The sequence below is a fragment of the Chlorocebus sabaeus genome, chromosome 5, assembly GCF_047675955.1.
Source record: "Chlorocebus sabaeus isolate Y175 chromosome 5, mChlSab1.0.hap1, whole genome shotgun sequence".
Taxonomy (NCBI): Eukaryota; Metazoa; Chordata; class Mammalia; order Primates; family Cercopithecidae; genus Chlorocebus; species Chlorocebus sabaeus.
The window spans coordinates 2,655,402-2,682,518 of NC_132908.1; the positions used below are offsets into that span (position 1 = coordinate 2,655,402).

The window sequence follows — 27,117 nt, forward strand, 5'->3', positions numbered from 1 at the left end:
TAAAAACACAAAAATTAGCCAGGCATAGTGGCATGTGTCTGTCATCCCAGCTACTAGGGAGACTGAGGCAGGAGAATCGCTTTAACCAGGGAGTCGGAGGTTACAGTGAGCCAAGATACTGCACCACTGTACTCCGGGCTCACGAACAGAGTGAAACTCTGTCTCAAACAAATAAACAAAAAAGCCTCGCAATTTCACCCAGGGCAAAAGACTCAAAGGTGTGAATAAGCTTCTCCCCTCCAGGAGTACCCGCCACCTGAGGACACATAAACACAAACACTTCCTCATCTTACTTTGCTGTGCACACCTATCTGAAACCATCAGCACACAGTATGCTGGTGCACAATGACCTGGAGCCGGAGCTGAGCCCTGTCCTGCTTTCGATTTGGTGGATGTGAGGTAGGAGGCTCAGCCAGAGTCAGAGGACGGAGGGTGTGTACTCCTGAGATGTAGGGATGGGGGAAATGCGGGGTACCGGGCCAAGCTGAAGGGGGAGGGAGAAAATGAGAAGTTTACAACCACCAGATGGGCAGCACCTCCACCTGAATTCCCAGGACGCCACTGCCTTCACTTCGGGACTCTCTCCAGCCCCTGCATCCGCCCCGACCAGGCAGGCACATCTGTGTTGTTCACACAGCTCACAGCATATCTGGCAACCCCAAGTCCACAGTCCCGGAAGCACTATGGGGAGACGTGAGGCCTCCATCCTGCTCAGTTGCACACAGCGCAGGACGTGGAGTGACATCTGCAGCACACCACTCTCTCCAAAGCCATAAGGACATACTCAGTCTAGCCAGGCGCAGTAGATCACACCTGTAATCCCAGCACTTTGGGAGGCCAAGGCGGGGAGATCACTTGAGCCCAGGAGTTCAAGACCAAACTGGGCAACACAGTGAGACCCATCTCTACAAAAATTAGCCAGGTGTGGTGTGTGCACCTGTAGTCCCAGCGACTTGGGAGGCTGAGATATGGAGACTGCTTGAATGCAGGAGATCAAGGTTGCAGTGAGCTGAGATTGCACCACTGCACCCCAGCCTGGGTGACAGAGTGAGACATAATCTCAAAAAATAAAAGTTAAAAACAGGGTGGGTGTGGTGGCTCACACCTGTAATCCCAGCACTTGGGGAGGCTGAGACGCGCAGACCACCTGAGATTAGGAGTTTGAGACCAGCCTGGCCAATATGGTGAAACTCCATCGCTACTAAAAATACAGAAAAAAAATTAGCCAGGGGTGGTGGCACATGCCTGTAGTCCCAGCTACTGGGGAGGCTGAGGCAGGAGAATCGCTTGAACCTGGGAAGTAGAGGTTGCAGTGAGCCAAGATCATGCCCTCCAGTCTAGACCTCAGAGCAAAACTGTCTTCAAAAAAAAAAAAAAAAAAAGGCCTGGTGCGGTGGCTCACGCCTGTAATCCCACCACTTTGGGAGGCAGAGGCGGGTGGATCACCTGAGGTCAGGAGTTTGAGACCAGCCTAACCACATGGAGAAACCCCATCTCTACTAAAAATACAAAAAAACTAGCCAGGCATGTTGGCGCATGCCTGTAATCCCAGCTAGTCAGGAGGCTGAGGCAGGATAATTACTTCAACCTGCAAGGCAGAGGTTGCAGTGAGCCGAGATCGCGCCATTGCTCTCCAGCCTGGGCAACAAGAATGAAACTTCATGTCAAAAAAAAAAAAAAAGGCAAGCCAGGTTGGGTGGATCACTTGAGCCCAGGAGTTTGAGACCAGCCTGGGCAAACACAGCAAAACCCCGTCTCCACTAAAAATACAAAAATTAGCCAGGCACGGTGGCATGTGCCTGTGGTCCCAGCTAATCGGGAGGCTGAGGTGGGAGGATTACCTGAGCCCGGGGAGGTCAAGGCTGCAGTGAGCCAAGATCACTTCACTGCACTCCAGCCTGGATGACAGAGGGAGACCCTGCCTCAAAAATAAAAAAGAGTAAGTAAATAAATAAAAAGAAAAATTCACTATTTTGCTTATCAAAGTCTCTCAAAGGAGGTGACTTAACTACACTATTCACCCAATTACACAGCCCATAAGAGGACACGGTCCCCACCCACAGAAACCTAATGTCCAGACTGACCTCACTACAGAACCATCCAGATAAAGTGGCGGGGGTGGCTATGCAGAGATGGGCGGGTGCTGGGAGAGTCTAGGGCAGCCCCTTGGCTGGCCAGGGGCTTGGGCCAACCAGCTGGGGAGCTGCATCACTGGCCCAGGAAAAGCGATGATGGCTTACATGGCACTGCAAGAGCAGGGAGGGTCACACTCACATCCAGAAAGTGAAACGTCGTAACAGCTAAACATGTACCACACAGTTTTCATTCAAAAATGTTATATATATAAAATGTTTAAAAAATAGAGATGGGGTTTTGCTATGTTGTCCCGGCTGGTTTCAAACTCCTGAGCCCAAGTGATCTGCCTGCCTCAGCCTCCCAAAGTGATGCAATTATAGGCTTGAGCCACCATGCCTGGCCACTTTTTTTCTTTTTTGAGAAGGGGTCTCACTGTGTCTCCCAGGCTGGAGTTCAGTGGCACAATCACAGCTCACTGCAGTCTCAACCTCCTGGGCTCAAGTGATCCTCCCCCCTCAGCCTTCCGAGTAGCAGGACCACAGGTGTGCACCACTGTGCCCAGCTAATTTTTGTAGAGTTGGGGTCTTACCATGTTGCCCAGGCTGGTCTCAAACTCCAGCGCTCAAGTGATCCACCCTCCTTGGCCTCCCAAAGTGCTGGGATTACAGACCTGAGCCACCACACCAGGCTGCCCCACACATTTTAAAGTTTCGCCTCCCCCTAATATCAGATTCCAAAGACAGCAGCCTTCATGAGTCAGAAAGAAGCATCGGTCATTTTGAAATCAACATCCAAGTAAGTGTAGAAAGGCCTCTGGATTTTTGAAACGGCAACAACAGATGATGTAATACAGACAAAGACACCCCCACCCCACTGCTTTCCCACTGCATGCTTTACATGCCACGGCACCGCTTCCATGCCAGCAGCTTCAATGACGTAAAGCGAACACAGTCCCATCAAGACCACAGCATTGGCTGAGCAGCTGCTCCATGCTGGGCACTGTCCTGGACACTGGAAGTACAGCAAAGAACGAAACCAAGACCATGCCCTCGAGAAGCCTGCATTCCAGCAGGACAGACAGACTTCAAAATACAGAGCAGGGAAATGCACAGCGTGTCAGATGGTGATGATTACTGTGAGAAAAATAAAGCAGGCAAAGAGAATAGGACTATTTGGATGGAGGCGGTGCAAATTCAAATAATCAGCCTTCGCTGGGAAGGTTGTATCTTGATATCTGAGCAAAGATTCGAGAAGGTGGGGAGAGCACCGGAGCCTTCCCAGCAGAGCAAAGGAGGCACGTGCAACTCTGGAATTACAGCTGTTCAGCATGGCCACGACACGGCCACTTGCAGACAGAGCCCCTGGCTGCTGGGTAGGGACCCCAGCACCTCAGAGTACCCTTTCTGGGGTCACTTCTGGCGCCCTCTGCAAACCTCAAGGGGAAAGTGTGAGGCCTGGGGCTGTCCATCAGGGTCCAGGCACCTCCCGAAGGAGCCTCGAAGCCAGCCAATCACCGGCTCCAGACCCATGCTGTCAGGTATCTCTGTGGCCACCAGACCACTGCCACTCTCACGGGTGTGATGACATGGGACCTGTCTACTGGTAGTCTTCTGCCTTCGTGGAATTCTGTAACTTCCTTCCTGACTCGGCCACAGCACGTCAGCCAAGCACCTGTCAGGGTCCCTCCCTGGCAGGATGATGTTTAGAAGCTCAACACAGTGCCTCTGCCTCCTCTTCAGGGCCATCAGAACTTGCTACCATGGGTGTGTTTTAATAAATAACTTTATTTCTGCAGCAAAAAAAAGATGGTTGAATATTACCTTTTAAAGCACCTTTTAGCATCAATTGTGAAATAAAAAGCCTGAGAAAAAGCCCTCTTGGAGTGTGAAGTGTCTAAATGTTTATTTGTACTACTATTGTTGTAAAGGGAAGGTTTTGCAGCATTTTCAGGTAGTGATTAAACTGCATAAACAGTATCCCGAGACCGCCTGCCACGATCTGGAGGAAACGCAGTGCCAGGGCCCACGTGCAGGGTAGGGTCCTGCCAGGCTCCCGAAATACCCCCTTTCCCAGCACTCAGTCCCACAGAGGCAGCACAGCCTCAGGGATGCCAGCAACTCTGGGCCTGGGGGTGAGTCCTTCAGTCCCTGCACAGCCCAATCAATCTGCCACCCATTTGGTGACCTACAATTGTAGTAAGCAAACAATTTTGGTTACTCAGTAGCTTCTAAAATTTAAATCTCTGGAACAGTTTAAACCAATAAGACCCTAGGTGGACCTGTCTACTATCCTTGTCCTCCCTAATAAAATAGGCTAGGCGTGGTGGCTCGTATCTGTAGTCCCCCATTTTGGGAGGCCAAGGCAGGAGTACTGCTTGAGCCCAGGTGTTGGGAGACCAGCCTGGGTAACATGGCGAGACCCCACCTCTAATAAAAAAAATAAAAATAAAAATCTGCTGGCTGTGGTGGCGCACACCTGTAATCCCAGCTACTAGGGAGGCTGAAGTGGGATAATTACTCGAGCCCAGGAGGCTGAGGCTGCAGTGAGCCGTGGTCAAACCACTGCGCTCCAGCAAGGGTGACAGAACAAAACCTTGTCTTTTTAGAAAAGAAATTAAAAAATAATGAGCCAGGCACAGTGGTGTGCACCTGTGGTCCCACCTACTACTGAGGTGGGAGGATCATTTGGGCCAGGAGTTCAAGGTTGCAATGAGCTATCATCGAGACCCTGTACTCCAGTCTGGGCAACAGAGCAGGGTTTGCTCACTCTCTCAATCTCTCTCTTTTTATTTTTTTAAAAAGGAGCTCCTCACAAGAGAAGTCCACCAAAAACACCGGTGCCCACCTCACAGGTGTGGTGTCACCATGCAAGCCTCCCACTCCCAGGTTACGATCTGATCGCTGGGCTTTCCTACACACACACAGGTGCACGCACCCACACCCAAGGGAAGGCGGGGAGCTGTGGCCTGCCTCACCAGCAGCCTTGCACACTGGCGCCCTGGGGCTCCTCATGGCCAAGGCCTGCCCAGGTCAGTGCGGCTTCTTTCCCACCAGGAGCCTCCCGCCAACCATGTCTTTCCACACCCCGTTCTCAGTCCTGGCAACCAATCAATCTCCCCACTCAGGACAGGACCCCCTCTGTCCTCTTCTACCTTCTACTCCACTGACGAGACAAGCTTCTGTTACTTCATCAGTGCTGAGAAATGTGAGACACGTGTCATGGCACAGGTCTACTGAGAACAGGGAAAGGCCAATGTTCTAAACAGAATGTGGCTGGGAGAACAAGCACCATCAACAGGTTAGGTCCTTAAAGCTACCAGGTGCCATCCCCCAAGTCTGTGGAAGAGGAGCTCTCACATCCCCCCACACCACTCAATGATGAGTCACTGCCCCCTACTTATTTCCGCAGGCAGATGGGACCACCAGGTGCTGGTCCTGTTGCTCTTTTCCAGAGCAGGCACTCAGGTTTTAGGAAGCCAGAGCCCCGAGTCCCAAGCCACACCTCTGATAGGAAAACAAACCCTGAGTTTTAAACAAATTGAAACTTTTAAAAATGTAGCCCATGGGTAAACTGGGCGTTTTCTGAGCATTTTAATTTGTTTCATAAAATGTGTATATAAGAACTTAAGAGTTTCAATTTCTTTAACTTTTCTGCGTATGAAGGTCAGCAGTCTCCATCTCTTAGAAGTAGAAATCGGCCAGGCACGATGGCTCACGCCTGCAATCCCAGCACTTTGGGAGGCCGAGGCAGGCAGATCATGAAGTCAGGAGATCGAGACCATTCTGGCTAACACGGTGAAACTCCATCTCTACTAAAAATACAAAAAACTAGCCGAGCATGGTGGCGGGAGCCTGTAGGTCCAGCTACTCAGGAAGCTGAGGTAGGAGAATCGCTTGAACCCAGGAGGCAGAGATCACAGTGAGCCGAGATCTCGCCACTGCACTACAGCCTGGGCGACAGAGCAAGACTCCGTCTCAAAAAAAAAAAAAAAAAAAAAGAAAGAAAGAAGTAGAAACCAGGCAGGGCACAGTGACTCATGCCTGTAATCCCAGCATTTCCGGAGGCCAAGTAGGAGAATGGCTTGAGTCCAGGAGTTCAAGACCAGTCTGGGCAATATAGTGAGAAACCCATCTCTTTAAAGAAAAAAAAAACAAAAAGTAGAAACTCTCTTGGCTGGGCACAGTGGCTCATACCTGTAATCCTAGCACTTTTGGAGGCCGAGGCAGGCAGATTACCTGAGGTGAGGAGCTCGAGACCAGCCTCATCAACATGGTGAAACCCTATCTCTACTAAAAATACGAACATTAGGCCGGGTGCACTGGCTCAAGCCTGTAATCCCAGCACTTTGGGAGGCCGAGACGGGCGGATCACGAGGTCAGGAGATCGAGACCATCCTGGCTAACACGGTGAAACCCTGTCTCTACTAAAAAAATACAAAAAACTAGCCGGGCGTAGTGGTGGGGGCCTGTAGTCCCAGCTACTCGGGAGGCTGAGGCAGGAGAATGGCATAAACCTGGGAGGCGGAGCTTGCAGTGAGCTGAGATCCGGCCACTGCACTCCACTCTGGGCGACAGAGCAAGACTCCGTATCAAAAAAAAAAAAAAAATACGAACATAAGCTGGGTGTAGTGGCACGCACCTGTAATTCCAGCTACTAGGGAGGCTGAGGTAGGAGAATCACTTGAACCCAAGATGCAGAGGTTGCAGTGAGCAGATATCATGCCACTGCACTCCAGCCCGGGAGACAGAGCAAGACTCCATCTCAAAAAAAAAAAAAAAAAAAAAAAAAAGTAGAAACTCTCAAGGGAAGATTAATTTGAGATCTAATTACACTTTCATATCCACCAAAAACAAATCCAGGCTCAACTGAAGGATGCAGCACATTGTTCAGTCACTTAACGAGTGTTTAGAAAAATGTCAACATCAAAATATCCAGCATCCCACACTCAAAAGTGCTAAATGTAGCAATCATTTAATTAGCAAATAGATTAAAATGCAAATGAATCTGGTAGCAAAGGAAAACAGATGGCCTGTGGGTTTCTCCTCCCATGAAGTCTCTCTTCAGGAGTCACCTCAAGTCTTCCAGAGCTGCACACAACAGCTTCACTCGCGAGACTAACTGCCAGGTAGACAAAAACTGATTTTTTTAAATGCAGAGTCAATTTTTTTTTTTTTCCTGAGACATATTCTCGCTCTGTCACCCAGGTTGGAGTGCTGCAGTAGTGTGATCTCGGCTCACTGCAAGCTTTGCCTTCCGGGTTCATGCCATTCTCCTGCCTCAGCCTCCCCGAGTAGCTGGGACTACAGGCACCCACCACCACACCCTGCTAATTTTTTGTATTTTTAGTAGAGACAGGGTTTCACCGTGTTAGCCAGGATGGTCTCGACCACTTGACCTCGTGATCTGCCGCCTCAGCCTCCCAAAGTGCTAGGATTACAGGTGTGAGACACCGCACCTGGTCAAGCAAGGATTTTACAGAAGAAATGAGCTTGGGAAGCTGGAAGCTTCCAAAGACTCGGGGTTAGTGCAATGAGAAACAGTCTTTCAGCCTCAGGGGGATGCCACTGTTCTCTATACATCTGATATTTGAATAATTGCAACTAGATTACTTAAACACGTCTTGGCTCCTAAGGTGGTTCCTTTTTCCCCCTACAAACCTGCTGCAGAAGACTAAAATCCAAAATATATCACCTGAGTAGATAGATCCAAAAGATTAGTCAGTCATTAGTTACTAAATAGTCTCTGTCTAAGCCTTTTGCACTTGAACTAGTCCTGGGCCTCAAAGAGACAGAGCTGTTCTAAGTGCAAAATCAGAACGCCCGCTCTGCCACTCGCTCACAGTCCGTCCCTGGGCGCATTACCTCAGCTCTCTGTGACTCAGATTCCTCATCTGAAAGTCAGGGAGCCGGAGGGCTGACCTCCCAAGCTTGCTATGAGGATTTATTGAGTTCACCTACCTACAAGATTCACCTGCGCAGGCCTTGAAGCCGGCTGGAAGCACTTTCACAATGAAGTAACACCGAAGACACACACATAAAGTTTCTCAACCAATGGTCATTGGATCATAAAATAAGCCTTTCAAAGCCAAATGAAGTGTGTCCCCTTTTCCAAATGCCTTAAATATCTACTGGATTAGAAGGCCCAACTATAACTTTCAGGACAAAACTCTATAGAAAGGCTGAGATCCCTCACACACAGGAGATAAATCAGGCCGGGCACAATGGCTAACACCTGTAATCCCAGCACTTTGGCAGGACAAGGTGGGAGGATCACTTGAGGCCAGCCTGGCCAACATAGTGAAACCTCATCTCTAATAAAAATACAAAAAAATTAGCTGGGTGTGGTGGCGGCCACTCGTAATCTCAGCTACTCGGGAGGCTGAGACAGAAGAATCGTTTGAACCCAGGAGGTGGAAGTTGCAGTGGGCAGAGATCGCGCCAGCCTGGGCGACAAAAGCGAAACTCCGACTCAAAAACAAAAGGGAAATGAGGGTGCCTCCTATGGTCAAGAGGCTGTCCCGCAGATGAACAGTGCAGCCAGCAAGAGAAAGGATCCCGAACAAAAAGCTAAGCTACCTTTGAATGGCAGGGTGTGCTCTGGAGCCTGGGAATGCAGTGGACAGGCACAGCCAGCACCCGCACGCTCTCACGCACGGCAAGCAGGAACTGCTCTCTCCAGGGCCCCGACCAAAGTTGTGGGAGGCTGCTACAATCCAACCAGCTCATCTCCAAAGGGATACTGCCCTCAGGTCAGCTGTGCTCACTGGCAAAGAACATTCTGGTAAAAACCTCCTCTCACCCCAGGAAACTCCACAAAGCTAGGCCCAGTACAGAAAACCAGGCGGAGGCAGGGGGTGTTAGGGAGGGAACGCCACTACCTTCCTCCACCCCCCAGGCTGCCACTACCAAGGACAACTGTGGTGAAGCAGCAGAACCAATGGCCCCGTCGGGTTCCAGGCTTACAGCTTACCTGTGGATAAGCCACCCCTCTCCGACCCATCAAGACTCTTTTATAAAATGAGGCTAATGACATGGGATGAGGGAATGACACCGGATTCTTGCTGTGCTCCTACCAGCAACCCACGTCCGAAGGCTCTGCCCACACTGGTCCGTGACCACAGGCAGACGGGGAGCTGGCCCACAGCAGGCAAGTGGTCGCCAATGCTCTCTCGCGGTGCAACTCAGCAAAACGCAGCTCACCCCAACCAGCACGGAAGCCCCGGCAACAGGTGAGGGCCGGAGGAAAGCTGTTTCTATTTCTTCACGAGGGGAGGGAGGAGCAGTGGGTGGGTGAGCTTCAACGGCAGCTGCTCAATCTCTCCTCCCACAGCCATCTCCACTGACCTCCCAAGGAGCCTCTCACCTACCCAGGGCACACAGAGGGCAACGAGGCGGGAACTGCTAACTGACTGAAGTCTAGTCCTCAGGCTCAACTGGGCTGCCAGTCTCAGGAGGCGCCAGGTCTCAATTTCACTAACCCACATCTTCAGCATTGTCTTTGTATATTTGTCACACAAACATATGATGAAACAGGGAAGTACAAGATTTCTCTGCAAGGAAGTTTTGTTCACTTTCTGCACTCTGGAACTTCCTACAGGTATACTTTAAACACCACTGATCAACATGAACCCCAGGATGCGAGTTACCTCTGAACGGGAGGGGCCAGAAACTGCAATCTGAAGGGCCACTCAAGCCTTCTGGTAAATCCTGTTTTTCAAGTAGGGTAGTGGGCACATGTGAGTTTAATTTTCATTCTTTAAACTCTGCATATATCTTCTGTGTGCCACTTATAGGTATAACTTTAAATGCTATTGTTTAAAATAAATAAAATGCCATTTTTCTCTGCTAAAAAAAATTGTTTTTATTAAGTGCTTGCTGTTTGCCACACAGTCTTCTGAGCATTTTACATGTATTATCGTGGTTAGTCCTGAAAGCAACTTGGGGGTGGGTACCATCAGCATCCTTTCTACAGATGGGGACACTGAGTACACAGCAAGTTTTTGTCCAGTCAAACACTCCACAGTGAGGTCATGCACAATTCTCAAGCAGAATCCAACTGCAGAGCCCACACTCCCAGCCCCACCATGAGTAGGGGTCTGCCCATCTGAGGCTGATGTGTGTTCACCAGGGAACCAGGAGGGACTGGGGGAAAACTGCAGCACCTAATCCTTAGCGCCTCGCCACACCGCAGGCCACGCCCTTCTGACCTGCCCATTCCCCTACATGGAATCTAGGCAACACACAAATTCAGACTAAGATTTATTACTAAAATATTCAGCAAGAAGTTACCCCAGCCAGGTGCAGTGGCTCACGCTTGTAATCCCAGCACTTTGGGAGGCCGAGACCATTCTGGCTAACACTGTGAAACCCCGTCTCTACTAAAAATACAAAAAAATTAGCTGGGCCTGGTGGCGGGCGCCTGTAGTCCCAGCTACTAGGGAGGCTGAGGCAGGAGAATCACGTGAACCCGGGAGGCAGAGCTTGCAGTAAGCCTAGATCAAGCCACGGCACTCCAGCCTGGGTGACAGAGCGAGACTCTATCTCAAAAAATAAAAATAAAAAAGAAGTTACTCGTAGGCCGGACACAGTGGCTCACGCCTATAATCCCAGCACTTTGGGAGGCTGAGGCGGGTGGATGACCTGAGGTCGGGAGTTGGAGACCAGCCTGACGAACATGGAGAAACCCTGTCTCTACTAAAAATACAAAATTAGCCTGGGTGGTGGCACATGCCTTTAATCCCTGAAGGGGTGGCCTGCCCCTCCACACCTGTGGGTGTTTCTCATTAGGTGGAACGAGAGACTTGAGAAAAGAAGTAAGACACAGAGACAAAGTATAGAGAAAGAGAAAGTGGGCCCAGGGGACCGGCGCTCAGCTTACAGAGGACCCACAGAGGACCCACGCTGGCACCGGTCTCTGAGCTCCCTTAGTATTTATTGATAATTATCTTTACCATCTTAAAGATAAGGGAGTGGCAGGACAATAGGATCACTGTAGGGAGGAAATGGGCAGTAAGACATATGAACAAAAATCTCTGTGACATGAATAAGTTTAAAGGAAAATGCTGTGCCTTGAGATGCATTTGCAAACATCTCCATAAACCTTTTAGCATTATTGTTTCAGTCTGTCACATGGGGAGAAACCTTGGACAATACCTAGCTTTCCTAGGCAGAGGTCCCTGCACCTTTGGCCGTGTACGTGTCCCTGGGTAGTTGAAATTAAGAGAATGGTGATGACTTTTAACCAGCAAGCTGCCTTCAGGCACTTGTTTAACAAAGACACATCCTGCACAGCCCAAAATCCATTCAACCTTGAGTCACCGCAGCACATGTCTCTTGCAAGGACAAGGTTGGGGGTAGGGTCACAGATGAACAGCATCTCAAATACAGAACAAAATGGAGTCTCTTATGTCTACTTCTTTCTATATAGACACAGTAACAGCCTGATCTTTCTTTCTTTTCCCCACATTTCCCCCTTTTCTTTCCAACAAAACCACCATTGCCATCATGACACCGAGATTACATACTTCACAAAGTAATAGAATATCACAAGGCAAGTGGAGGCAGGATGAGATCACAGGATGGCGTTAAAATTAAAATTAAAAATGAAATTTTGGGCATGCATAGTCATTGATAACATCTTATCAGAAAACAGGGTTTGAGAGCAGACAACCTGCCTGACCAAAATTTATTAGGTAGGAATTTCCTCGTCCTAATAAGCCTGGGAGCGCTACAGGAGGCCGGGGCTTATTTCATCCCTTCGGCTTCAACCGTAAAAGGCGGCACTCCTCCAAGGGGGTCGTTTATAGGCCTACCCTCAGAGTGCATTCTCTTTCTCAGGGATGTTCCTTGCTGAGAAAAAGAATTCAGCGATATTTCTCCTATTTGCATAAGAGAAGAAATATGGCTCTGTTCCGTCTGGCTCACCGGCAGCCAGTTCAAGGTTGCCTCTCTTGTTCCCTGAACATTGCTGTTATCTTATTCTTTCTTTGAGATGCCCAGATTTCATATTGTTCAAACACACATGCTCCACAAACAATTTGTGCAGTTTAAGGCAATCATCACAGGGTCCTGAAGTGACATACACCCTCCTCAGTTTACAAAGAAGATGATGGAATTTAAGAGATTAAAGTAAAGACAGACATAAGAAATTATAAAAGTATTAACTTTGGAGAACTAATAAATGTCCGTGAAATCTTCACATTTTATGTTTTTCTGCCGTGGCTTCAGCCAGTCCCTGCGTTCAAGGTCCCTGACTTCCCGCAACGTTCTCCCTCCTTTTCCTCTATATAAATGTGCCATGGCGATGAAGGCTTGTTCGTTCTCTCGATTCTGACGCAGGATTCTTCGACTGGTCCGGCACACTAAAAACAAGCCGATTAAACAGAGACACATAATTCTAAAATTTACTGCAGTAGAGTTCCCAACAGACTTAATCCAAGTCGTGGAGTTTAATCCATAAAGATTTTTTGCCACTTGATCTAACGCCTCAGCTCCAGGCACAATATTTAAGTGACTTTGAGAGGCTTCAAAAATTTGTTCTTTTAATTTAGAAATGTCTAAAGTGAGATTATCTTCTCTTCCCTGTAGATGGTGTCTAACCATGTCCCAGTGATGTTTAGACTCATTGTAAACTTGGGGTATAATACAAAAATCCGACGTATTCCAGTCACACTGTAACTGGAAATGATGTTCCAAGCTCATGAGTCTATCTCCCATCCAAATGACAGTTTGTCTAAGATCATTAATTTGATTTGCCAATTTTTGATCGACACCAGATTGTGAATTCCACAACCTTGTGGAATTCTTTTGCCAATTGTCAACAAAGCTTACTGTCTGAACAGAAGAGTGCAATGCAACTACTGCCACAGTGGCTGTAGCTGTGACTGCAATTAATCCCATAATCACTGCAATTAAAGTAAAAATGAATCTTTTGGATCTATTTAAAACACCTTTTAATACTTCAGTCAAAATATGGATGGATGGTGAGGCCTCCCATGGTCGGTCCATGGACACAGGGATCCACACGCCTTCTCTTGCTCTCACTAGCAGAATACGGTGCTGCCAATCAAAAGTCGAATCAATGCAAGTAAACAATCTGCAATTTTCACAAGTTATAGTTTGGGAGTCTGGTTTAATAACTATATTTCCTATGACTAACATATAAGGGGGCTTTACACAACTTTGTAAAGGAACTGTTAGACTGGAATTTAGGTAGATAGAGTAAAATGGCTTATAATCTCTTGTTTCTATAGTTTGATTTCCAGACCAAATTCTAAGGCGGTATGAAGCCACAGTAAGTCTCCATAATTCTGGATGTTCAGGACCAAAAACAGGACTTATCATTTTTGGTCTTGGAGTAGAGATTCCCTTTTCTCCCCATATCCAAGGGTAGAAAGACTGTAATTTTTTGTGCTTCTGTTTGTCTAAATTTTTCGTTAAGTCACTATCAACAGTTGGACTCACTAGTGCACTGGGACAGAATTGAGTTTGTCCTGTGCAATTATGGTAGAATTGACCTCGAGGTGCCTAATCTATAACAGTTCCAAATGTATTGTTTTGTAATATCACTGCACTATCGGCCACACATTCTTCCCAAACTAAATCTTTTGATTCTTTGGAAATCTCCTTGGGGCAAGGTTTCCCTTTTGGCCTCAATTTTAATGATCTTTGATAAGAAAAGTCTTGTACATAGTTTACCTGTGGTTTGAGTGACATTCCACTTACCATGTGATAAGTAAATCTACTGGTGGGACTGGCAGTAGGTACTTCTACTAACCAATTTTGAATAGCAGGCATTAAACATCCTGGTGCTCTCCCTAGGCAAATAGGAGGATAACGATACCCAGTGGAAATATTTATCATCATTCCTTCTTCCTCCGGTTTGGCAGGGCAACGATCATCTGTGGGACCAGGTACCCACACACTATTATTAACATATACTTCAATAGGATTATCCATCCATGTAACTGCCTGAATTAAGGGCGGGAAAGGCACATAGGCCCAGTAGGTATAATTAGCTGCAGCTGCTCCTGCAGGCATGGGGAGACTTACCACTGTTGATACAATCATTAAAGCTGTAAGCAGGATTTTTTCTGGGGTTTGTGTCACCTTTGTGCTAGCTAGGCTTTTTCCAGCTAACGGTGTCAGCTTCTTTAACTGTGCCCAGGTCGGCAGCTCCGCCTTCTTGGTGCGTGGTGACTTCATCTGTTCTTCTGATATCATCACTTGGTTCATCATGCGAGTCAATGGTGCTCGATTGCGGTGTTTCCGTCTCCGTGGAGGCGCTTTTCTTTGCATCTCCGATGGGTTCATTGTAGAACTTCAAAATGTTTAGTGGGTATCCAAACAGGAAGCTGATTTTCTCCTGGTGAAACACAAGCAAAACCTCTTCCCCAGGTTATCACCTTCTCTATTTCCCATGTCTTATTTTTGTTGTCTTTCCACCAAATCAGTTTTCCTTCATGCGGACTGTTCTTTTTACCAGTAAGATGTTGTTCTGCAGAAGTAGTAGTCTGATTTCTATAAATGTTTAAAAAATTTAAAGTATAGAGTGCTAGATTAAGCTGCATCTGAGGAGTGGTACACTCCTTACTGTCTCCCCCTTTTTTTTGTTTAACTAACTGAGTTTTGAGTGTTCTATTAGTTCTTTCAACTATGGCCTGTCCTTGGGAATTATAAGGAATTCCTGTTGTATGTGTAATATTCCACTGATTTAAGAATTTTTAGAAAGCTTTACTATAATAACCTGGTCCATTGTCAGTTTTAATTTCTTCTGGAACTCCCATTACAGCAAAACAAGATAATAAATGTTTTTTAACATGGGAAGTACTTTCTCCTGTCTGGCAGGTTGCCCATATGAAATGTGAATAAGTATCAACTGTTACATGAACATATGATAATTTTCCAAATGAAGGTACATGGGTAACATCCATTTGCCATAATGCATTAGGACACAGACCTCTGGGATTAACTCCTGCCTCTTGAGTGGGCAGGTGTGGTACTTGACACTGGGTGCAGTGTTGTACAATATCTTTTGCCTGTTTCCATGTGACATCAAATTTGTTTTTTAACCCTGCTGCATTTTTACATGAGTCAAAGCATGAAGTTCTTGTGCTTTTGAGAATGCAGAGGATACCAGTAAGTCAGCTTGTTCATTTGCTATAAAGGTCCTGGTAAATTAGTGTGTGCTCTAATATGAGTAATATAAAATGGGAAATTTCTTTTTCTTAGTTTGTTGTAACAAATTGAACAGCTGATTTAACTGATCATTTATGCTATATTTAATTAGAGCTGTCTCAACATCCCTTGTAGCCTGTACTACATATGCAGAATCTGATATAATATTAACAGGTTGATTAAAATCTTGTAACACTGTAATGACTGCAACCAACTCTGCTCTTTGAGCTGATTGATACTGAGTTTTGATTACTCGCTCTTTTGGTCCTGTGTAAGCCGCTTTTCCATTGCTGGAACCATCAGTAAATACTGTCAGAGCATTTTCTAAAGGTTCATGTCTGGTAATTTTAGGTAAAATCCAAGTAGTCAATTTTAAAAACAGGAAGATTTTTGTTTTTGGGTAGTGATTATCAATAACTCCCACAAAATCAGCAAGGCCAATCTGCCATGCACCAGAATTGATAAAGGCTTACCTAACTTGTTCCTTGGTTAAAGGAACAACTATTTTGTCAGGGTCATTACCACACAATTTTATTATTCGTAATCTTGCCTGACCAATTAGTGTAGCTATTTGATCCAAGTACAATGTAAAAGTCTTTTTTTTTTTTTTTTTTTTTTTTTTTTGAGACGGAGTCTTGCTCTGTCGCCCAGGCTAGAGTGCAGTGGCCGGATCTCAGCTCACTGCAAGCTCCGCCTCCCGGGTTCACGCCATTCTCGGGCCTCAGCCTCTCGAGTAGCTGGGACTACAGGCGCCCACCACCTCGCCCGGCTAGTTTTTTTGGTATTTCTTAATAGAGACGGGGTTTCACCGTGTTAGCCAGGATGGTCTCGATCTCCTGACCTCGTGATCCGCCCGTCTCGGCCTCCCAAAGTGCTGGGATTACAGGCTTGAGCCACCGCGCCCGGCCCAATGTAAAAGTCTTAATTGTACTGTGAGGAAGAAATGACCACTCCACAAGATCAGTATTTTGAATAATGATGCCTGTTGGAGAATGTGCAGTAGCAAAAATTAAAAGTTGGAGTGGGGATAAGGGATCTATTCTACTTGTTTGCGCTGACTGAATTTTTTCTTCCACTAACTTAATTTCTTTTGTTGCCTCTGGGGTTAATATTCTTTTACTATTTAAGTCTGGATCTCCTCTTAGGATAGAGAACAAATTTGACATGGCATAAGTAGGAATGCCTAGAGTTGGCCGAATCCAATTAATATCGCCTAACAATTCTTGAAAGTTATTTAATGTTTTTAATGTATCTTTTCTTATTTCTATTTTTTGTGGCTTAATTTTTCTATTTTCTATCTGCATCCCTAAATAATGAAAAGGAACAGAGGTTTGGATCTTATCAGATGCTACTGTTAGTCCTGCGTTGGCAACCTCTGCTTGCAGAAATGTGTAACAGTCAATTAATTTTTCTCTTGTTTCTGCAGCACATAAAATATCATCAATATAGTGAATGATACAACAATCTGAAAATTTGTCTCTAACTGGTTGAAGGACTTGACCTACGAAAGTTAGACAAATAGTTGGACTATTAAGCATTCCCTGAGTAGTACTTTCCACTGAAACCTGGTGGCTGGTTCTTTATTATTTATGGCTGGTATAGTAAAAGCAAATTTTTCACAATCTTGCTCTGCCAGAGGAATGGTTAAAAAGCAGTCTTTAAGATCAATTATAATTAAAGGCCAGTCTTTTGGGATCATGGCCGGAGAGGGAAATCCGGGTTGAAGAGGCCCCATGGGTCGAATTACAGCATTTACGGCTCTTAAGTCCATTAACATATGCCATTTGCCTGATTTTTTTTGGATTACAAATACAGGAGAATTCCAGGGTGAGAATGAAGGCTCAATGTGTCCCTTTTCTAATTGTTCCTTTGCTAATAAATGTAAAACCTCCAGTTTTTGCTTCGGTAGCGGCCACTGATTTACCCATACCGGTTTTTCTGTTTTCTAAGTTAATGGAATGGGTTTAGGAGGCTCTACAGCGGCCGCCCCTAAAAAGGATACCCTATTCCTTTTCTTTCTTGATTTTTCTTAGTCTCAATTGGGACTTTAATGCCATTTTTGTTTTTTCCTAATCCCTTTCCTGGTATATATCCCATCTTAGTCATGATTTTTTGACTCGTGGGGTTGTATAATGGAGCAGGCATAATGATTTCCGCACCCCATTGCTGTAATAAATCTCGACCCCATAGATTAACAGGAATTGAAGTAATCATTGGCTGAACAGTACTTTCTTGATTATCTGGTCCTAAACAATGTAAAATCATTGTACTTTCATACACTTCTGAAGCTGTGCCTACGCCGACAAGTCTTGTAACAGCCTTTTGTTTAGGCCAAATTTTTGGCCACTGATTTAAAGCAATGACAGAGATATCTGCTCCAGTGTCTACCAACCTTTCAAACTGTTTTCCTTGAATAATGGCCTTACACACAGGTCTGCTCTCAGAGACCAGACTTGCCCAATATGCAACCTTTCCTGTCGGATCAGTGCTTCCGAACCTTCCTGTTCTTTTTATCTCACTGTTTCCAACTTTAATATAAGGTAGGAGTAATAATTGAGCAATCCTGTCTCCTGGACTGGCACTCCAAGGAATTGAGGAGCTAATAACCAACTGAATTTCGCCTTTATAGTCTGAATCAACCACACCAGTATGAATTTGAACTCCTTTTAGATTTAAACTTGATCTTCCTAAGATTAGTCCTACAGTCCCCTCAGGCAATGGACCGTATACCCCTGTGGGAATTTTTCGTGGAGGCTCTCCTGGAAGCAGAGAGACTGCTTGTATGGTGCATAAATCTACTGCTGCGCTGCCGTTTGTGGCGGGGGATAATTGCTGTATTGTGATAACTGGCTTATTCCCTGAGACACTTGTGGCAGTGGGGGTTGTTGTTCCTGAAAACCCTGAGGAACAAAGGGCTGAATTTGGAATGCCCCAGTTTGTTGCGGGGCCTGAGGCTGGCCCCTCCTCTCGTTTCCCAACAGTGGTTGCCCATTTTTATCAAATTTAGAATGACACTGATCACCCCAATGTTTTCCCTTTTTACATCTTGGACATAGGCCAGGTGGCTCTTTATCTGTTGTTGTAGTAGCTTGAGTAGTTACATTTCGTTTGAGACTAGCCAATTCTTTTTTAAATGACCAATTTGACCACAATTATAACATCTTCCCCCAAATGTTCTAACTTGTCCTCCTAAAGCAACTCCTGTGATTGCTTGAGCCATAAGCATAGCTTTATGCATAGCTCCTCCAATTCCATCGCAGGCTTTAACGTACTCTGAGATTACATCTGATCCTGCGGGAACCCTTCCTTTTAATGGCTTAATGGCTGATTGACAATCAGGATTGGCGTTTTCATATGCCATCAACTCCACTATGACCTTACGGGCATTTTCATCGGTAACTGACTTTTGAGCAGCATCTTGAAGTCTTGCTACAAAATCAGGGTAGGGCTCTTTAGAGCCTTGTCTTATTGTATTAAAGGAAGGGCAGGCGGTTCCTGGGTCTTGGATTTTCTCCCAGGCCCTAAGGCAGATAGCCCTGATTTGCTCAATGGCCTCATTTGGCATTATTACTTGTTGGTCAACAGTGCTCCAATTTTGACCTATTCCTAATAGTTGATCTGCACCTATGTTAATTGGAGAATTGGCAGTCCTATTTTTTCAGACCTGTACTTGTGCCCCATCAATCCACCAAGTCTTAAATTATAAAAATTGAGAGGGTAAGAGTGAGGATTTTGCCAGAATCTCCCAATCATAAGGAATGAGTCTATGTCCATGAGCAATGGAATCTAATAATGTTCTCATGTAAGGAGAGTTGGGTCCATACTGTTTTACTCCTTCTTTCATTTCTTTCAGCATTTTTATAGAAAAGGACTTATATCTGGCTTCAGCTACGGGAAGCTCTCCCTCTTGGGCCCCTTCTCCAGGTGGTCTTGCTTCTAATATTACTGGGAATTGCCACGCCTCCGTATCTCCTTGTTTTCTTGCCTCATCAATAATTTTATGTAACGCACTACCCTGTGTACTAGGCGGTGCTGTAGGATTAAGTCTCATGGTGGGCGGCTGATACGGCACCCTGCCCTGTGGCGCTGGAAATGTTCCTGGCTATCCATACGGATTTTCTGGGGGCTGCCGATACTGCAGTTCAGCTGGCGGCCAGTATTGATAGGCTACTGGCAGCTGGGTCTTATTTTCTACCGGCTGATATTGTGGACACTGTATGTGGATTGGCATTGCCATGACAGAGACTCTATCTTTTCCTATTTGATCTTCTTTTGGAGTTAGTACTTGTTTAACCTGCATTTGAGGTTGTAAAGTTACAGGCATCTGAGCTGCTGGAAGAGGAGTTGGCCATCGTGGTTTAGACTCTGATGGCTCTGCTAATTCTGGATCTTTTTCTTCTAATTTTAACGTTTCAAGATATACTACCTCCTGTAATTGATTATTGTCAACATTTTGCGTTGACTGAGCCATTACCGGCTCTGATACACATTTACAATGTGAACTTTCTTTTTCTTTCCGGGATTCTATCCCTGCCTCTTTTTCACAATCTACTGCACAGCTTTTAGGGACATCAGAAATTGGAACGCTACCTTCTTCTGTTTGAAATGGTTCTAAAGCTACTTTAATAATGACCCAATCATTCCATACTGTGAGCGGAATGTTTTTTACCTTCCCTACTTGCTTGTTTTAATTCTTTGCCAATTTTTTCCCAATCTTTTAGATCTAAAGTTCCCTGTTTTGGAAACCATGGACAAAACTGCTCTATTGTTTGAAATAGCGTAATTAGATTTTTGGTAGAGACTTTAACTCCCCCTCTTTTTAAGAGAATTTTAATAAAGCTGCGATAAGAGGCATATTTACTCTTAGTTTGCCCCATTCTTACCCTAGGTTCTTCCGAGCGCACAAGCTTACCGCAAGGCTGACTGTAGACGTACTCGGGAGTCTCTCGTCGACTTGTCCTCAATGACCACGCTCCAGCGTACCTTCACCTTAGAGAAAAGCCCCACGTTGGGCACCAGATGAAGGGGTGGCCTGCCCCTCCACACCTGTGGGTGTTTCTCGTTAGGTGGAACGAGAGACTTGAGAAAAGAAATAAGACACAGAGACAAAGTATAGAGAAAGAGAAAGTGGGCCCAGGGGACCGGCGCTCAGCTTACAGAGGACCCACGTGGCACCGGTCTCTGAGTTCCCTTAGTATTTATTGATAATTATCTTTACCATCTTAAAGATAAGGGAGTGGCAGGACAATAGGATCACTGTAGGGAGGAAATGGACATATGAACAAAAATCTCTGTGACATGAATAAGTTTAAAGGAAAATGCTGTGCCTTGAGATGCATTTGCAAACATCTCCATAAACCTTTTAGCATTATTGTTTCAGTCTGTCACATGGGGAGAAACCTTGGACAATACCTAGCTTTCCTAGGCAGAGGTCCTTTGGCCATGTACGTGTCCCTGGGTAGTTGAAATTAAGAGAATGGTGATGACTTTTAACCAGCAAGCTGCCTTCAGGCACTTGTTTAACAAAGACACATCCTGCACAGCCCAAAATCCATTCAACCTTGAGTCACCGCAGCACATGTCTCTTGCAAGGACAAGGTTGGGGGTAGGGTCACAGATGAACAGCATCTCAAATACAGAACAAAATGGAGTCTCTTATGTCTACTTCTTTCTATATAGACACAGTAACAGCCTGATCTCTCTTTCTTTTCCCCACAATCCCAGTTACTCCGGAGGCTGATGCAGGTGAACCGCTTGAACCCAGGAGGCAGAGGTTGCAGTGAGCCGAGATCGCGCCACTGCACTCCAACCTGGGCTACAGAGCGAGACTCCGTCTCAAAAAAAAATAAAAAAAGAAAGAAAAAGAAAGAAAAAGAAAGAGGCAGCAGACAGAAGGGGAGCAGACTCATCTCAAACCTGCCTCACATCCCCGGGAGGGATGCGGCCCCACCCAACTGGAAACCAGCCCTGTCAATCTGCATTGCTGGGGACAGCTCTGTCCCTGCAGTGTCCCAGGAGCATCCATGCCTGCAGAAAGTGGTCAGAGGAGCAGGTGCCTGGACTCCATGCCAGCTCTGACCCAAAAGTCAGAGGGCCTCCAGGTCCCAAGTGTCTTCATCTAGAAACTGGAAGGATCCAACTAGGTGAGCAAGAAGGTCCCTTCCGAAATTAAATCACCACGAGTGTCCTACAGTCTATAACACAAAAACTGCAAGTAGCAAAGAGCAAAGCAGGCCTACGTGCTTCCTCAGACACAGTGGCATGTACCTGTAGTCCCAGCTGCTCAGGAGGCTGCGGTGGCGGGAGGGTCGCTTGAGCCCAGGAGTTGGAGACCACAGTGAGCTATGATCCCACCACTGCACTCCAGTCTCGATGACAGAGCGAGACCTCATCTCTAAAACAAAAAATAGTGGTCCTGAGACAGGAAGGACATGGGGGAAAACTGACAAAATCCAAAACAAGTTCGTCGCTCAGTGAGTAGTGTGGTGCCAGTGTGAACACCTCAGTTTTGACAGAGGAATCATGGTAATGTGATAGAATTAGGGGAAGCTGGCTGGGGTATATTATGGAAATTCTGTGTTGTCTGTAATTTTTCTACATATCTAAAAGTATTCCAAAATAGTTTACGCTTTAAATAATTTTGTTAGGAGGCTATTTTCATAGCTTCAAGTAAACTTACAGGATCTGAAAACATCCTGTGTCATTCAAAACCTGACTCTGACTCGATGCTCAACATTAATTTGAAAAATAGAGAGCTACCGAAGAGAAATCATATACTTGAAACGAAAAAAGCCCTAGTAGAACAAGTTTAGTATGAATTTCTTATCACTACCAACTTCTTTGGCATGTTTTGTCCAAAAGGTCTCAGAGTTTGGCTGCAAACCCAGCCTCCCAGCAGAAGCCAGCTGTATCAGGTGAGTGCAGGCCGCCTGGAGGTCCTCCAGGCCCACACGAAGAGCACCTCCTGCTCGGAAACCTCCTCCACAGGAGGCCGATTCCCTGCTCAGGCAACCCAGACCTCCCTGAGTGGCCACCCCAGCCAGGAGAGCTCCTCCCCTGCTAGTCCACGTTGGGGCCCAGACTCTGCCCAGCTCTCTGAAGCAGCCCCACAAAGGCCGGCCACCCCCTCCTGCTCAGACACTAACTACTCTCCAGCCTTGGGCACCATCTGCAATGGCCGTGCTGCTGCTGACTGTTTCCCTTCTGCCCCTGGGGCTGAGAGAGGGACAGGAGCATCAGGTGGACCATCCTCCTCCAAGCTGCAGAAGCAATCTTTTTCACGAAAGAATTTCCTCAGGCCGGGAGCATGGGGCCCATTCTGTTCATAACCACTTCTCCTAAACCAACCGGGGCCCGCCCTCACCTTTTTTGCCCCAGACACAAAGCTCAGCACCAGCAACATCTGCACAGGAAAGCCTGCTAAGATTTTCTTTTTTTTTTTTTTTTTTTTTTTTTTTTAGACGGACTCTCACTCTGTTGGCCAGGCTAGAGTGCAGTGGTGCCATCGCCGCTCACCGCAACTTCCGTCTCCCAGGTTCAAGCAATTCTCGTACCTCAGCCTCCTGAGTAACTGTGATTACAGGCACGTGCCATTACCGCACGGTTAATTTTTGTATTTTTTATAGAGACAAGGATTTTTTTTCTAAGCATAATTTGGTGCTTAAGACTTTTTATGGAGGGTCAGGCGCAGTGGCTCACACCTGAAATCCCAGCACTTTGGGAGGCCGAGGCGGGTGCATCATGAGGTCAGGAGATCGAGACCATCCTGGCTAACAAGGTGAAACCCCGTCTCTACTAAAAATGCAAAAAATTAGCTGGGCGTGGCGGCGGGCGCCTGTAGTCCCAGCTATTTGGGAGGCTGAGGCAGGAGAATGGCGTGAACCCAGGAGGTGGAGCTTGCTGTGAGCTGAGATCGTGCCACAGCACTCCAGCCTGGGCAGAGCAAGACTCCGTCTCAAAAAAAAAAAAGACTTTTTATGGAATGAGAACACAATGCATTCACCAATAAAATCTATATTTAGATGCACATTTTAAAATTATGTATCTGGCCGGGCGCGGTGGCTCAAGCCTGTAATCCCAGCACTTTGGGAGGCCGAGACGGGCGGATCACGAGGTCAGGAGATCGAGACCATCCTGGCTAACCCGGTGAAACCCTGTCTCTACTAAAAATACAAAAAACTAGCCGGGCGAGGTGGCGGGCGCCTGTAGTCCCAGTTATATGGGAGGCTGAGGCAGGAGAATGGCGTGAACCTGGAAGGAGGAGCTTGCAGTGAGCTGAGATCCGGCCACTGCACTCCAGCCTGGGCGACAGAGCAAGACTCCGTCTCAAAAAAAAAAAAAAAACTTATGTATCTGATAATAACCAGCTATGTACATACAATCAGAAGACTATAATTCTGACTAGTGAAAAAAAACCCATGAAAGAAAAATGCCAGCCTGCATGAAGAACACGTGAGTTACCAACGGAAAAGCAGTCGGAAGCACTCCGAGCATCTGAGCCCACGCTCTGAAGGAGCCATGCACTCCCTCAGCCTCACGTCCAGAGTCCGGCCCAACTGGGAGAGACAGAAATCAAAAGCCACTGCTCTCCATGCTCTCTGCTTCTCCCCTTACCTTCCCCTAAGGACGCAGCCACCTTTGCAAAAGACAGAACCACGCTAGGGAGGGCAGGAGCCCACTCTGCCTAGTCCCCCAATTCTACCTTGAGCAAAATCATTACATGTTTCTTTGTTCCAAAGGGAGGATTCCAAGCCTCACCCATTCAGAGTATCGGCCCTCAAACAAGGCTGAATCACAGCCTCTTTCCAAACAGCTGCTTTCTGACAGCAGGAGGCTGAAACAGGCCCCGGGGTCACAGAGCTCAGCCATCTGCCAAAGAAATATGTACAGTTCATCCACATGAAGACACCCCTCCTGCCTCCAGCACGGCATGGTCAAGACGTTCAGGCCCAACCCCCGGGAAGACATCCTGGACAGCGGCACTGAAGACTTCCTTACACAGAGTGCTGGGCTGAGCTGCCCGGCAGACCCTCCCTCGGGGGCTCTGAACATGAGGGGCAGGGTGACACTGGAGTTTCTACCACTTATGAGGCAGGTACTTAATGTCTCTGCAGCTCAGCTTCTGCACCTGTAAAATGGGAACAACGCCTACCTTGCAATGAGGTGTGAAAGTACCTAGGGAAGCACCTGTTTTAAGTAGTCAGCTCAAGAAATGGTACTCACTGCCTCTGGCCCACTTAGCATCAGACTGGGCCAGGCCACTGTCTGCCTTCACGCTCACACTGCTCCCTCTGTTGGCTGTCCACGCGTACACACGTGGGAAAGTTCACCGGGCAGGGGCTTCTCACACAGGGCCTACAGGGCCACCCTAAAGTCCAGATGCAAACCCACCCGAACCCTGAAGGTCTATCTGTCCTCAGATGAAAATACAATATTAGGGCCGCCTCCATCATTATGGACAGGAAACACGGCATATTCTCACATATGTACACATGTGGAAATCCAGCTGACAGAGATGCAAAAGCCTCGTTCCTGACACTTCCTCATGTGGAAATCTATCCTGTATTCTATCATTCTTGCTCACTGGATTCCAGTCTTTTTGTGCAAAATAGCTGCCTTATGCGAAGAAAACTACAGATACTAAACGTCCATCATGTGGAACTGCCAAGGCCGTGAGAAAATTTGCTCTTTCCTCTTCTCGTGGATGACACCAAATATACACCTTGCATTGCAACAGCGTTACTGGGTGCGAGTTAACCTCACAAACTTCGCCATGACTGTCACTGGGTGCAGGTTAACCTCACAGACTTCCACATGACTCTCGGCCCCAGCCTCCGCTGAGCCTCAGCAAGCCGCCTAATTGATGTTTTTGCATGTTAGTCAGGGCACTTTGGAGTACAGCCACATATGCGAAATAGCGAAAGGCATCCCTTTCACCCTCCAACATTTTTCTCAACTGAACCCTCTTCCTTAACACTTTGGATTATCACGCATCTCTACAAAGTCCATGAGTGAGCTGCAGAAGGTTCAAGAGCCTCCTGACATCGTTACAAAATTCAGTGTCACTCTGCATTTTCTCAGAAGGCCCATACCTTCCCCTGCCTCTACTAAAAATACAAAAATTAGCCAGGCATGGTGGCACACGCCTTTAATCCCAGCTACTCGGACGGCTGAGGAAGGAGAATCACTTGAACCCGGGAGGTGGAGGTTGCAGTGACCGAGATCGCGTCACTGCACTCCAGCCTGCACGACGGGAGCCAGACTCCATCAAATAAATAAATAAATAAATAAATAAATAAATAAATGAAATAAAATAAAAGCCGCATCCTGAAAGATAAGGGATCATGTAAATTTCTTTGGTTTTCCTTCATTTAAAATATTTGCCTTTTAAATCAAATTTTGCAAGCTATGTAGATGTTCTTCCGTCACCCACTGCACATCGCATACCGTCTTCCCCAGACTGTAGAACTTACCGTATAGAAAATATAAAAACACCAGGGATACTTTTAGCAACAAAGAGAAAATAAACACCAGGGATACTTTTTAGCAAAACATTTCACCCAACAAGTGGTTTGTTTCGGTCCTTCCCGTAAAATCCCTCCTACCTGTCAAGCTCACTTTCCCCTCGGTGATCCTGCACATTCGGCCTCCCAGGGGCTTCCCACAACGCTGAGCACAGCCACGGGCAGGAAAAGCACCCAAATGCCCCTTGGCCAGGCCGTGAAAGGAGAATTTACCCGACCACTGTCATCGAGAATCTGGAAACGGGGGCCCAGGCGCGTCAGGTGTTTCGAGCAAGAACTTGCACCTTCTGCTTCTCTCGCCGGCGAAGACGCCAGGGACCCCGTTCCAGGTGGAAGCCCAGGGCGGTTCCTCTACAGACAGAACCAAAAGGTAACCCTGCAAGCTCGACTCCAGGCTGCGCCGAGCCGAAAACAAACTTTCCAGGTACTTTCACCCGCTGGACCGGGTGACACCTCCCGGCCTCCCCCGCCCTCCGCGCCTCTGTCAGCGCCCCCGGCCAGGCGGCGCCCGCCGCAACCCAGGCCCGGACTCCCCGCCGCAGTCTAGCAGCGCCCTCGGCCGGCGCCCGCCATCCCCCGCCCGGCCGCCCGGCCGCCCGGCTACAGGTGAGGCGGCACCCGGCCCTGGGGACCCCGGGCCGCCCCGCCTCGCCGGACCGGGCGGCCGCCGCACCCGGCGGGGTTACAAGCCGGCGCGCCCAGTCCGCCGCAGCGCGCTCACAACTGACTGGTGGTCCTGACCATGGGCCCCGCGGGTCGGCGCGGGCGCCTCTCCCACAGCGCTGCGCGTCTTGGCGCCTCCTCAGCGTCCTCCTCCCCGAAGCGGAGCCCCAGCAATGGCCGTGACGCCCCGCCCCCGCGCGACGGCCCCCCGCCTGCGCAACGCCCCCTCCCCGAGCGACGCCAAGCAGGACTTCCGTCGCACCGCAGACGCCGCCCGCGCCCATTGGCCGCACCCATCCTCGCTCCGCCTCGGCCTGAGTGGGCCCCGCCTCCGCCCCAGCTGCATTTCCGGGTTGGGGCCTGGCTGGCGGGGGGAGGCCCGGTCCCTCCTGGGGAGGGGGACCTCGCGCGAACCAGTCCCAGGGCCCGCGGGGCGGGGCGAGGGTGGGGCGAGCTGTCATTCCCGGCTCCCAGACCGGGCAACTGAGGCTCAGAGGGGACCGGGCTTCGGCCAGGGTCACTCCCGAGGTCGCGGCGGGGCTGAGCTCGAACCCGGGGCTCAGACTCCGGAGCCGGCACTGCCGTAAACGCGGAGGCGCAGCTTCGCTAGTTTCACAACTAACAAGCGTTCACAAAAGGAAATCTAGACTATAAGTCACATTCATAAGACAGAAAACAAG

The 27,117-nt window shown here is 47.7% G+C and overlaps 1 protein-coding gene across 12 annotated transcripts; it reads right to left on the bottom strand.

The window, feature by feature from the left end:
• Positions 1–10,907: 10,907 nt before the first annotated feature.
• On the bottom strand, positions 10,908–26,623 carry LOC119621191 (endogenous retrovirus group K member 7 Env polyprotein-like). Of its 12 annotated transcripts, XM_073015067.1 has the most exons (4): positions 21,519–26,393; positions 20,164–20,240; positions 14,127–14,439; positions 10,908–13,133 (listed from the first exon to the last, which is right to left on the bottom strand). In XM_073015067.1, the coding sequence occupies exons 3-4, from the start codon at positions 14,385–14,387 to the stop codon at positions 12,249–12,251; spliced, it is 1,146 nt and encodes a 381-aa protein (XP_072871168.1). In that variant the 5' UTR covers positions 14,388–14,439; positions 20,164–20,240; positions 21,519–26,393; the 3' UTR covers positions 10,908–12,248. The 12 variants fall into 12 exon arrangements, with proteins under 12 accessions (XP_072871168.1, XP_072871166.1, XP_072871165.1 ...); XM_073015065.1 differs by adding an exon at positions 26,516–26,623 and having other exon boundaries at positions 14,127–21,645; XM_073015064.1 differs by adding an exon at positions 26,496–26,617 and having other exon boundaries at positions 14,127–21,645.
• Positions 26,624–27,117: the final 494 nt, after the last annotated feature.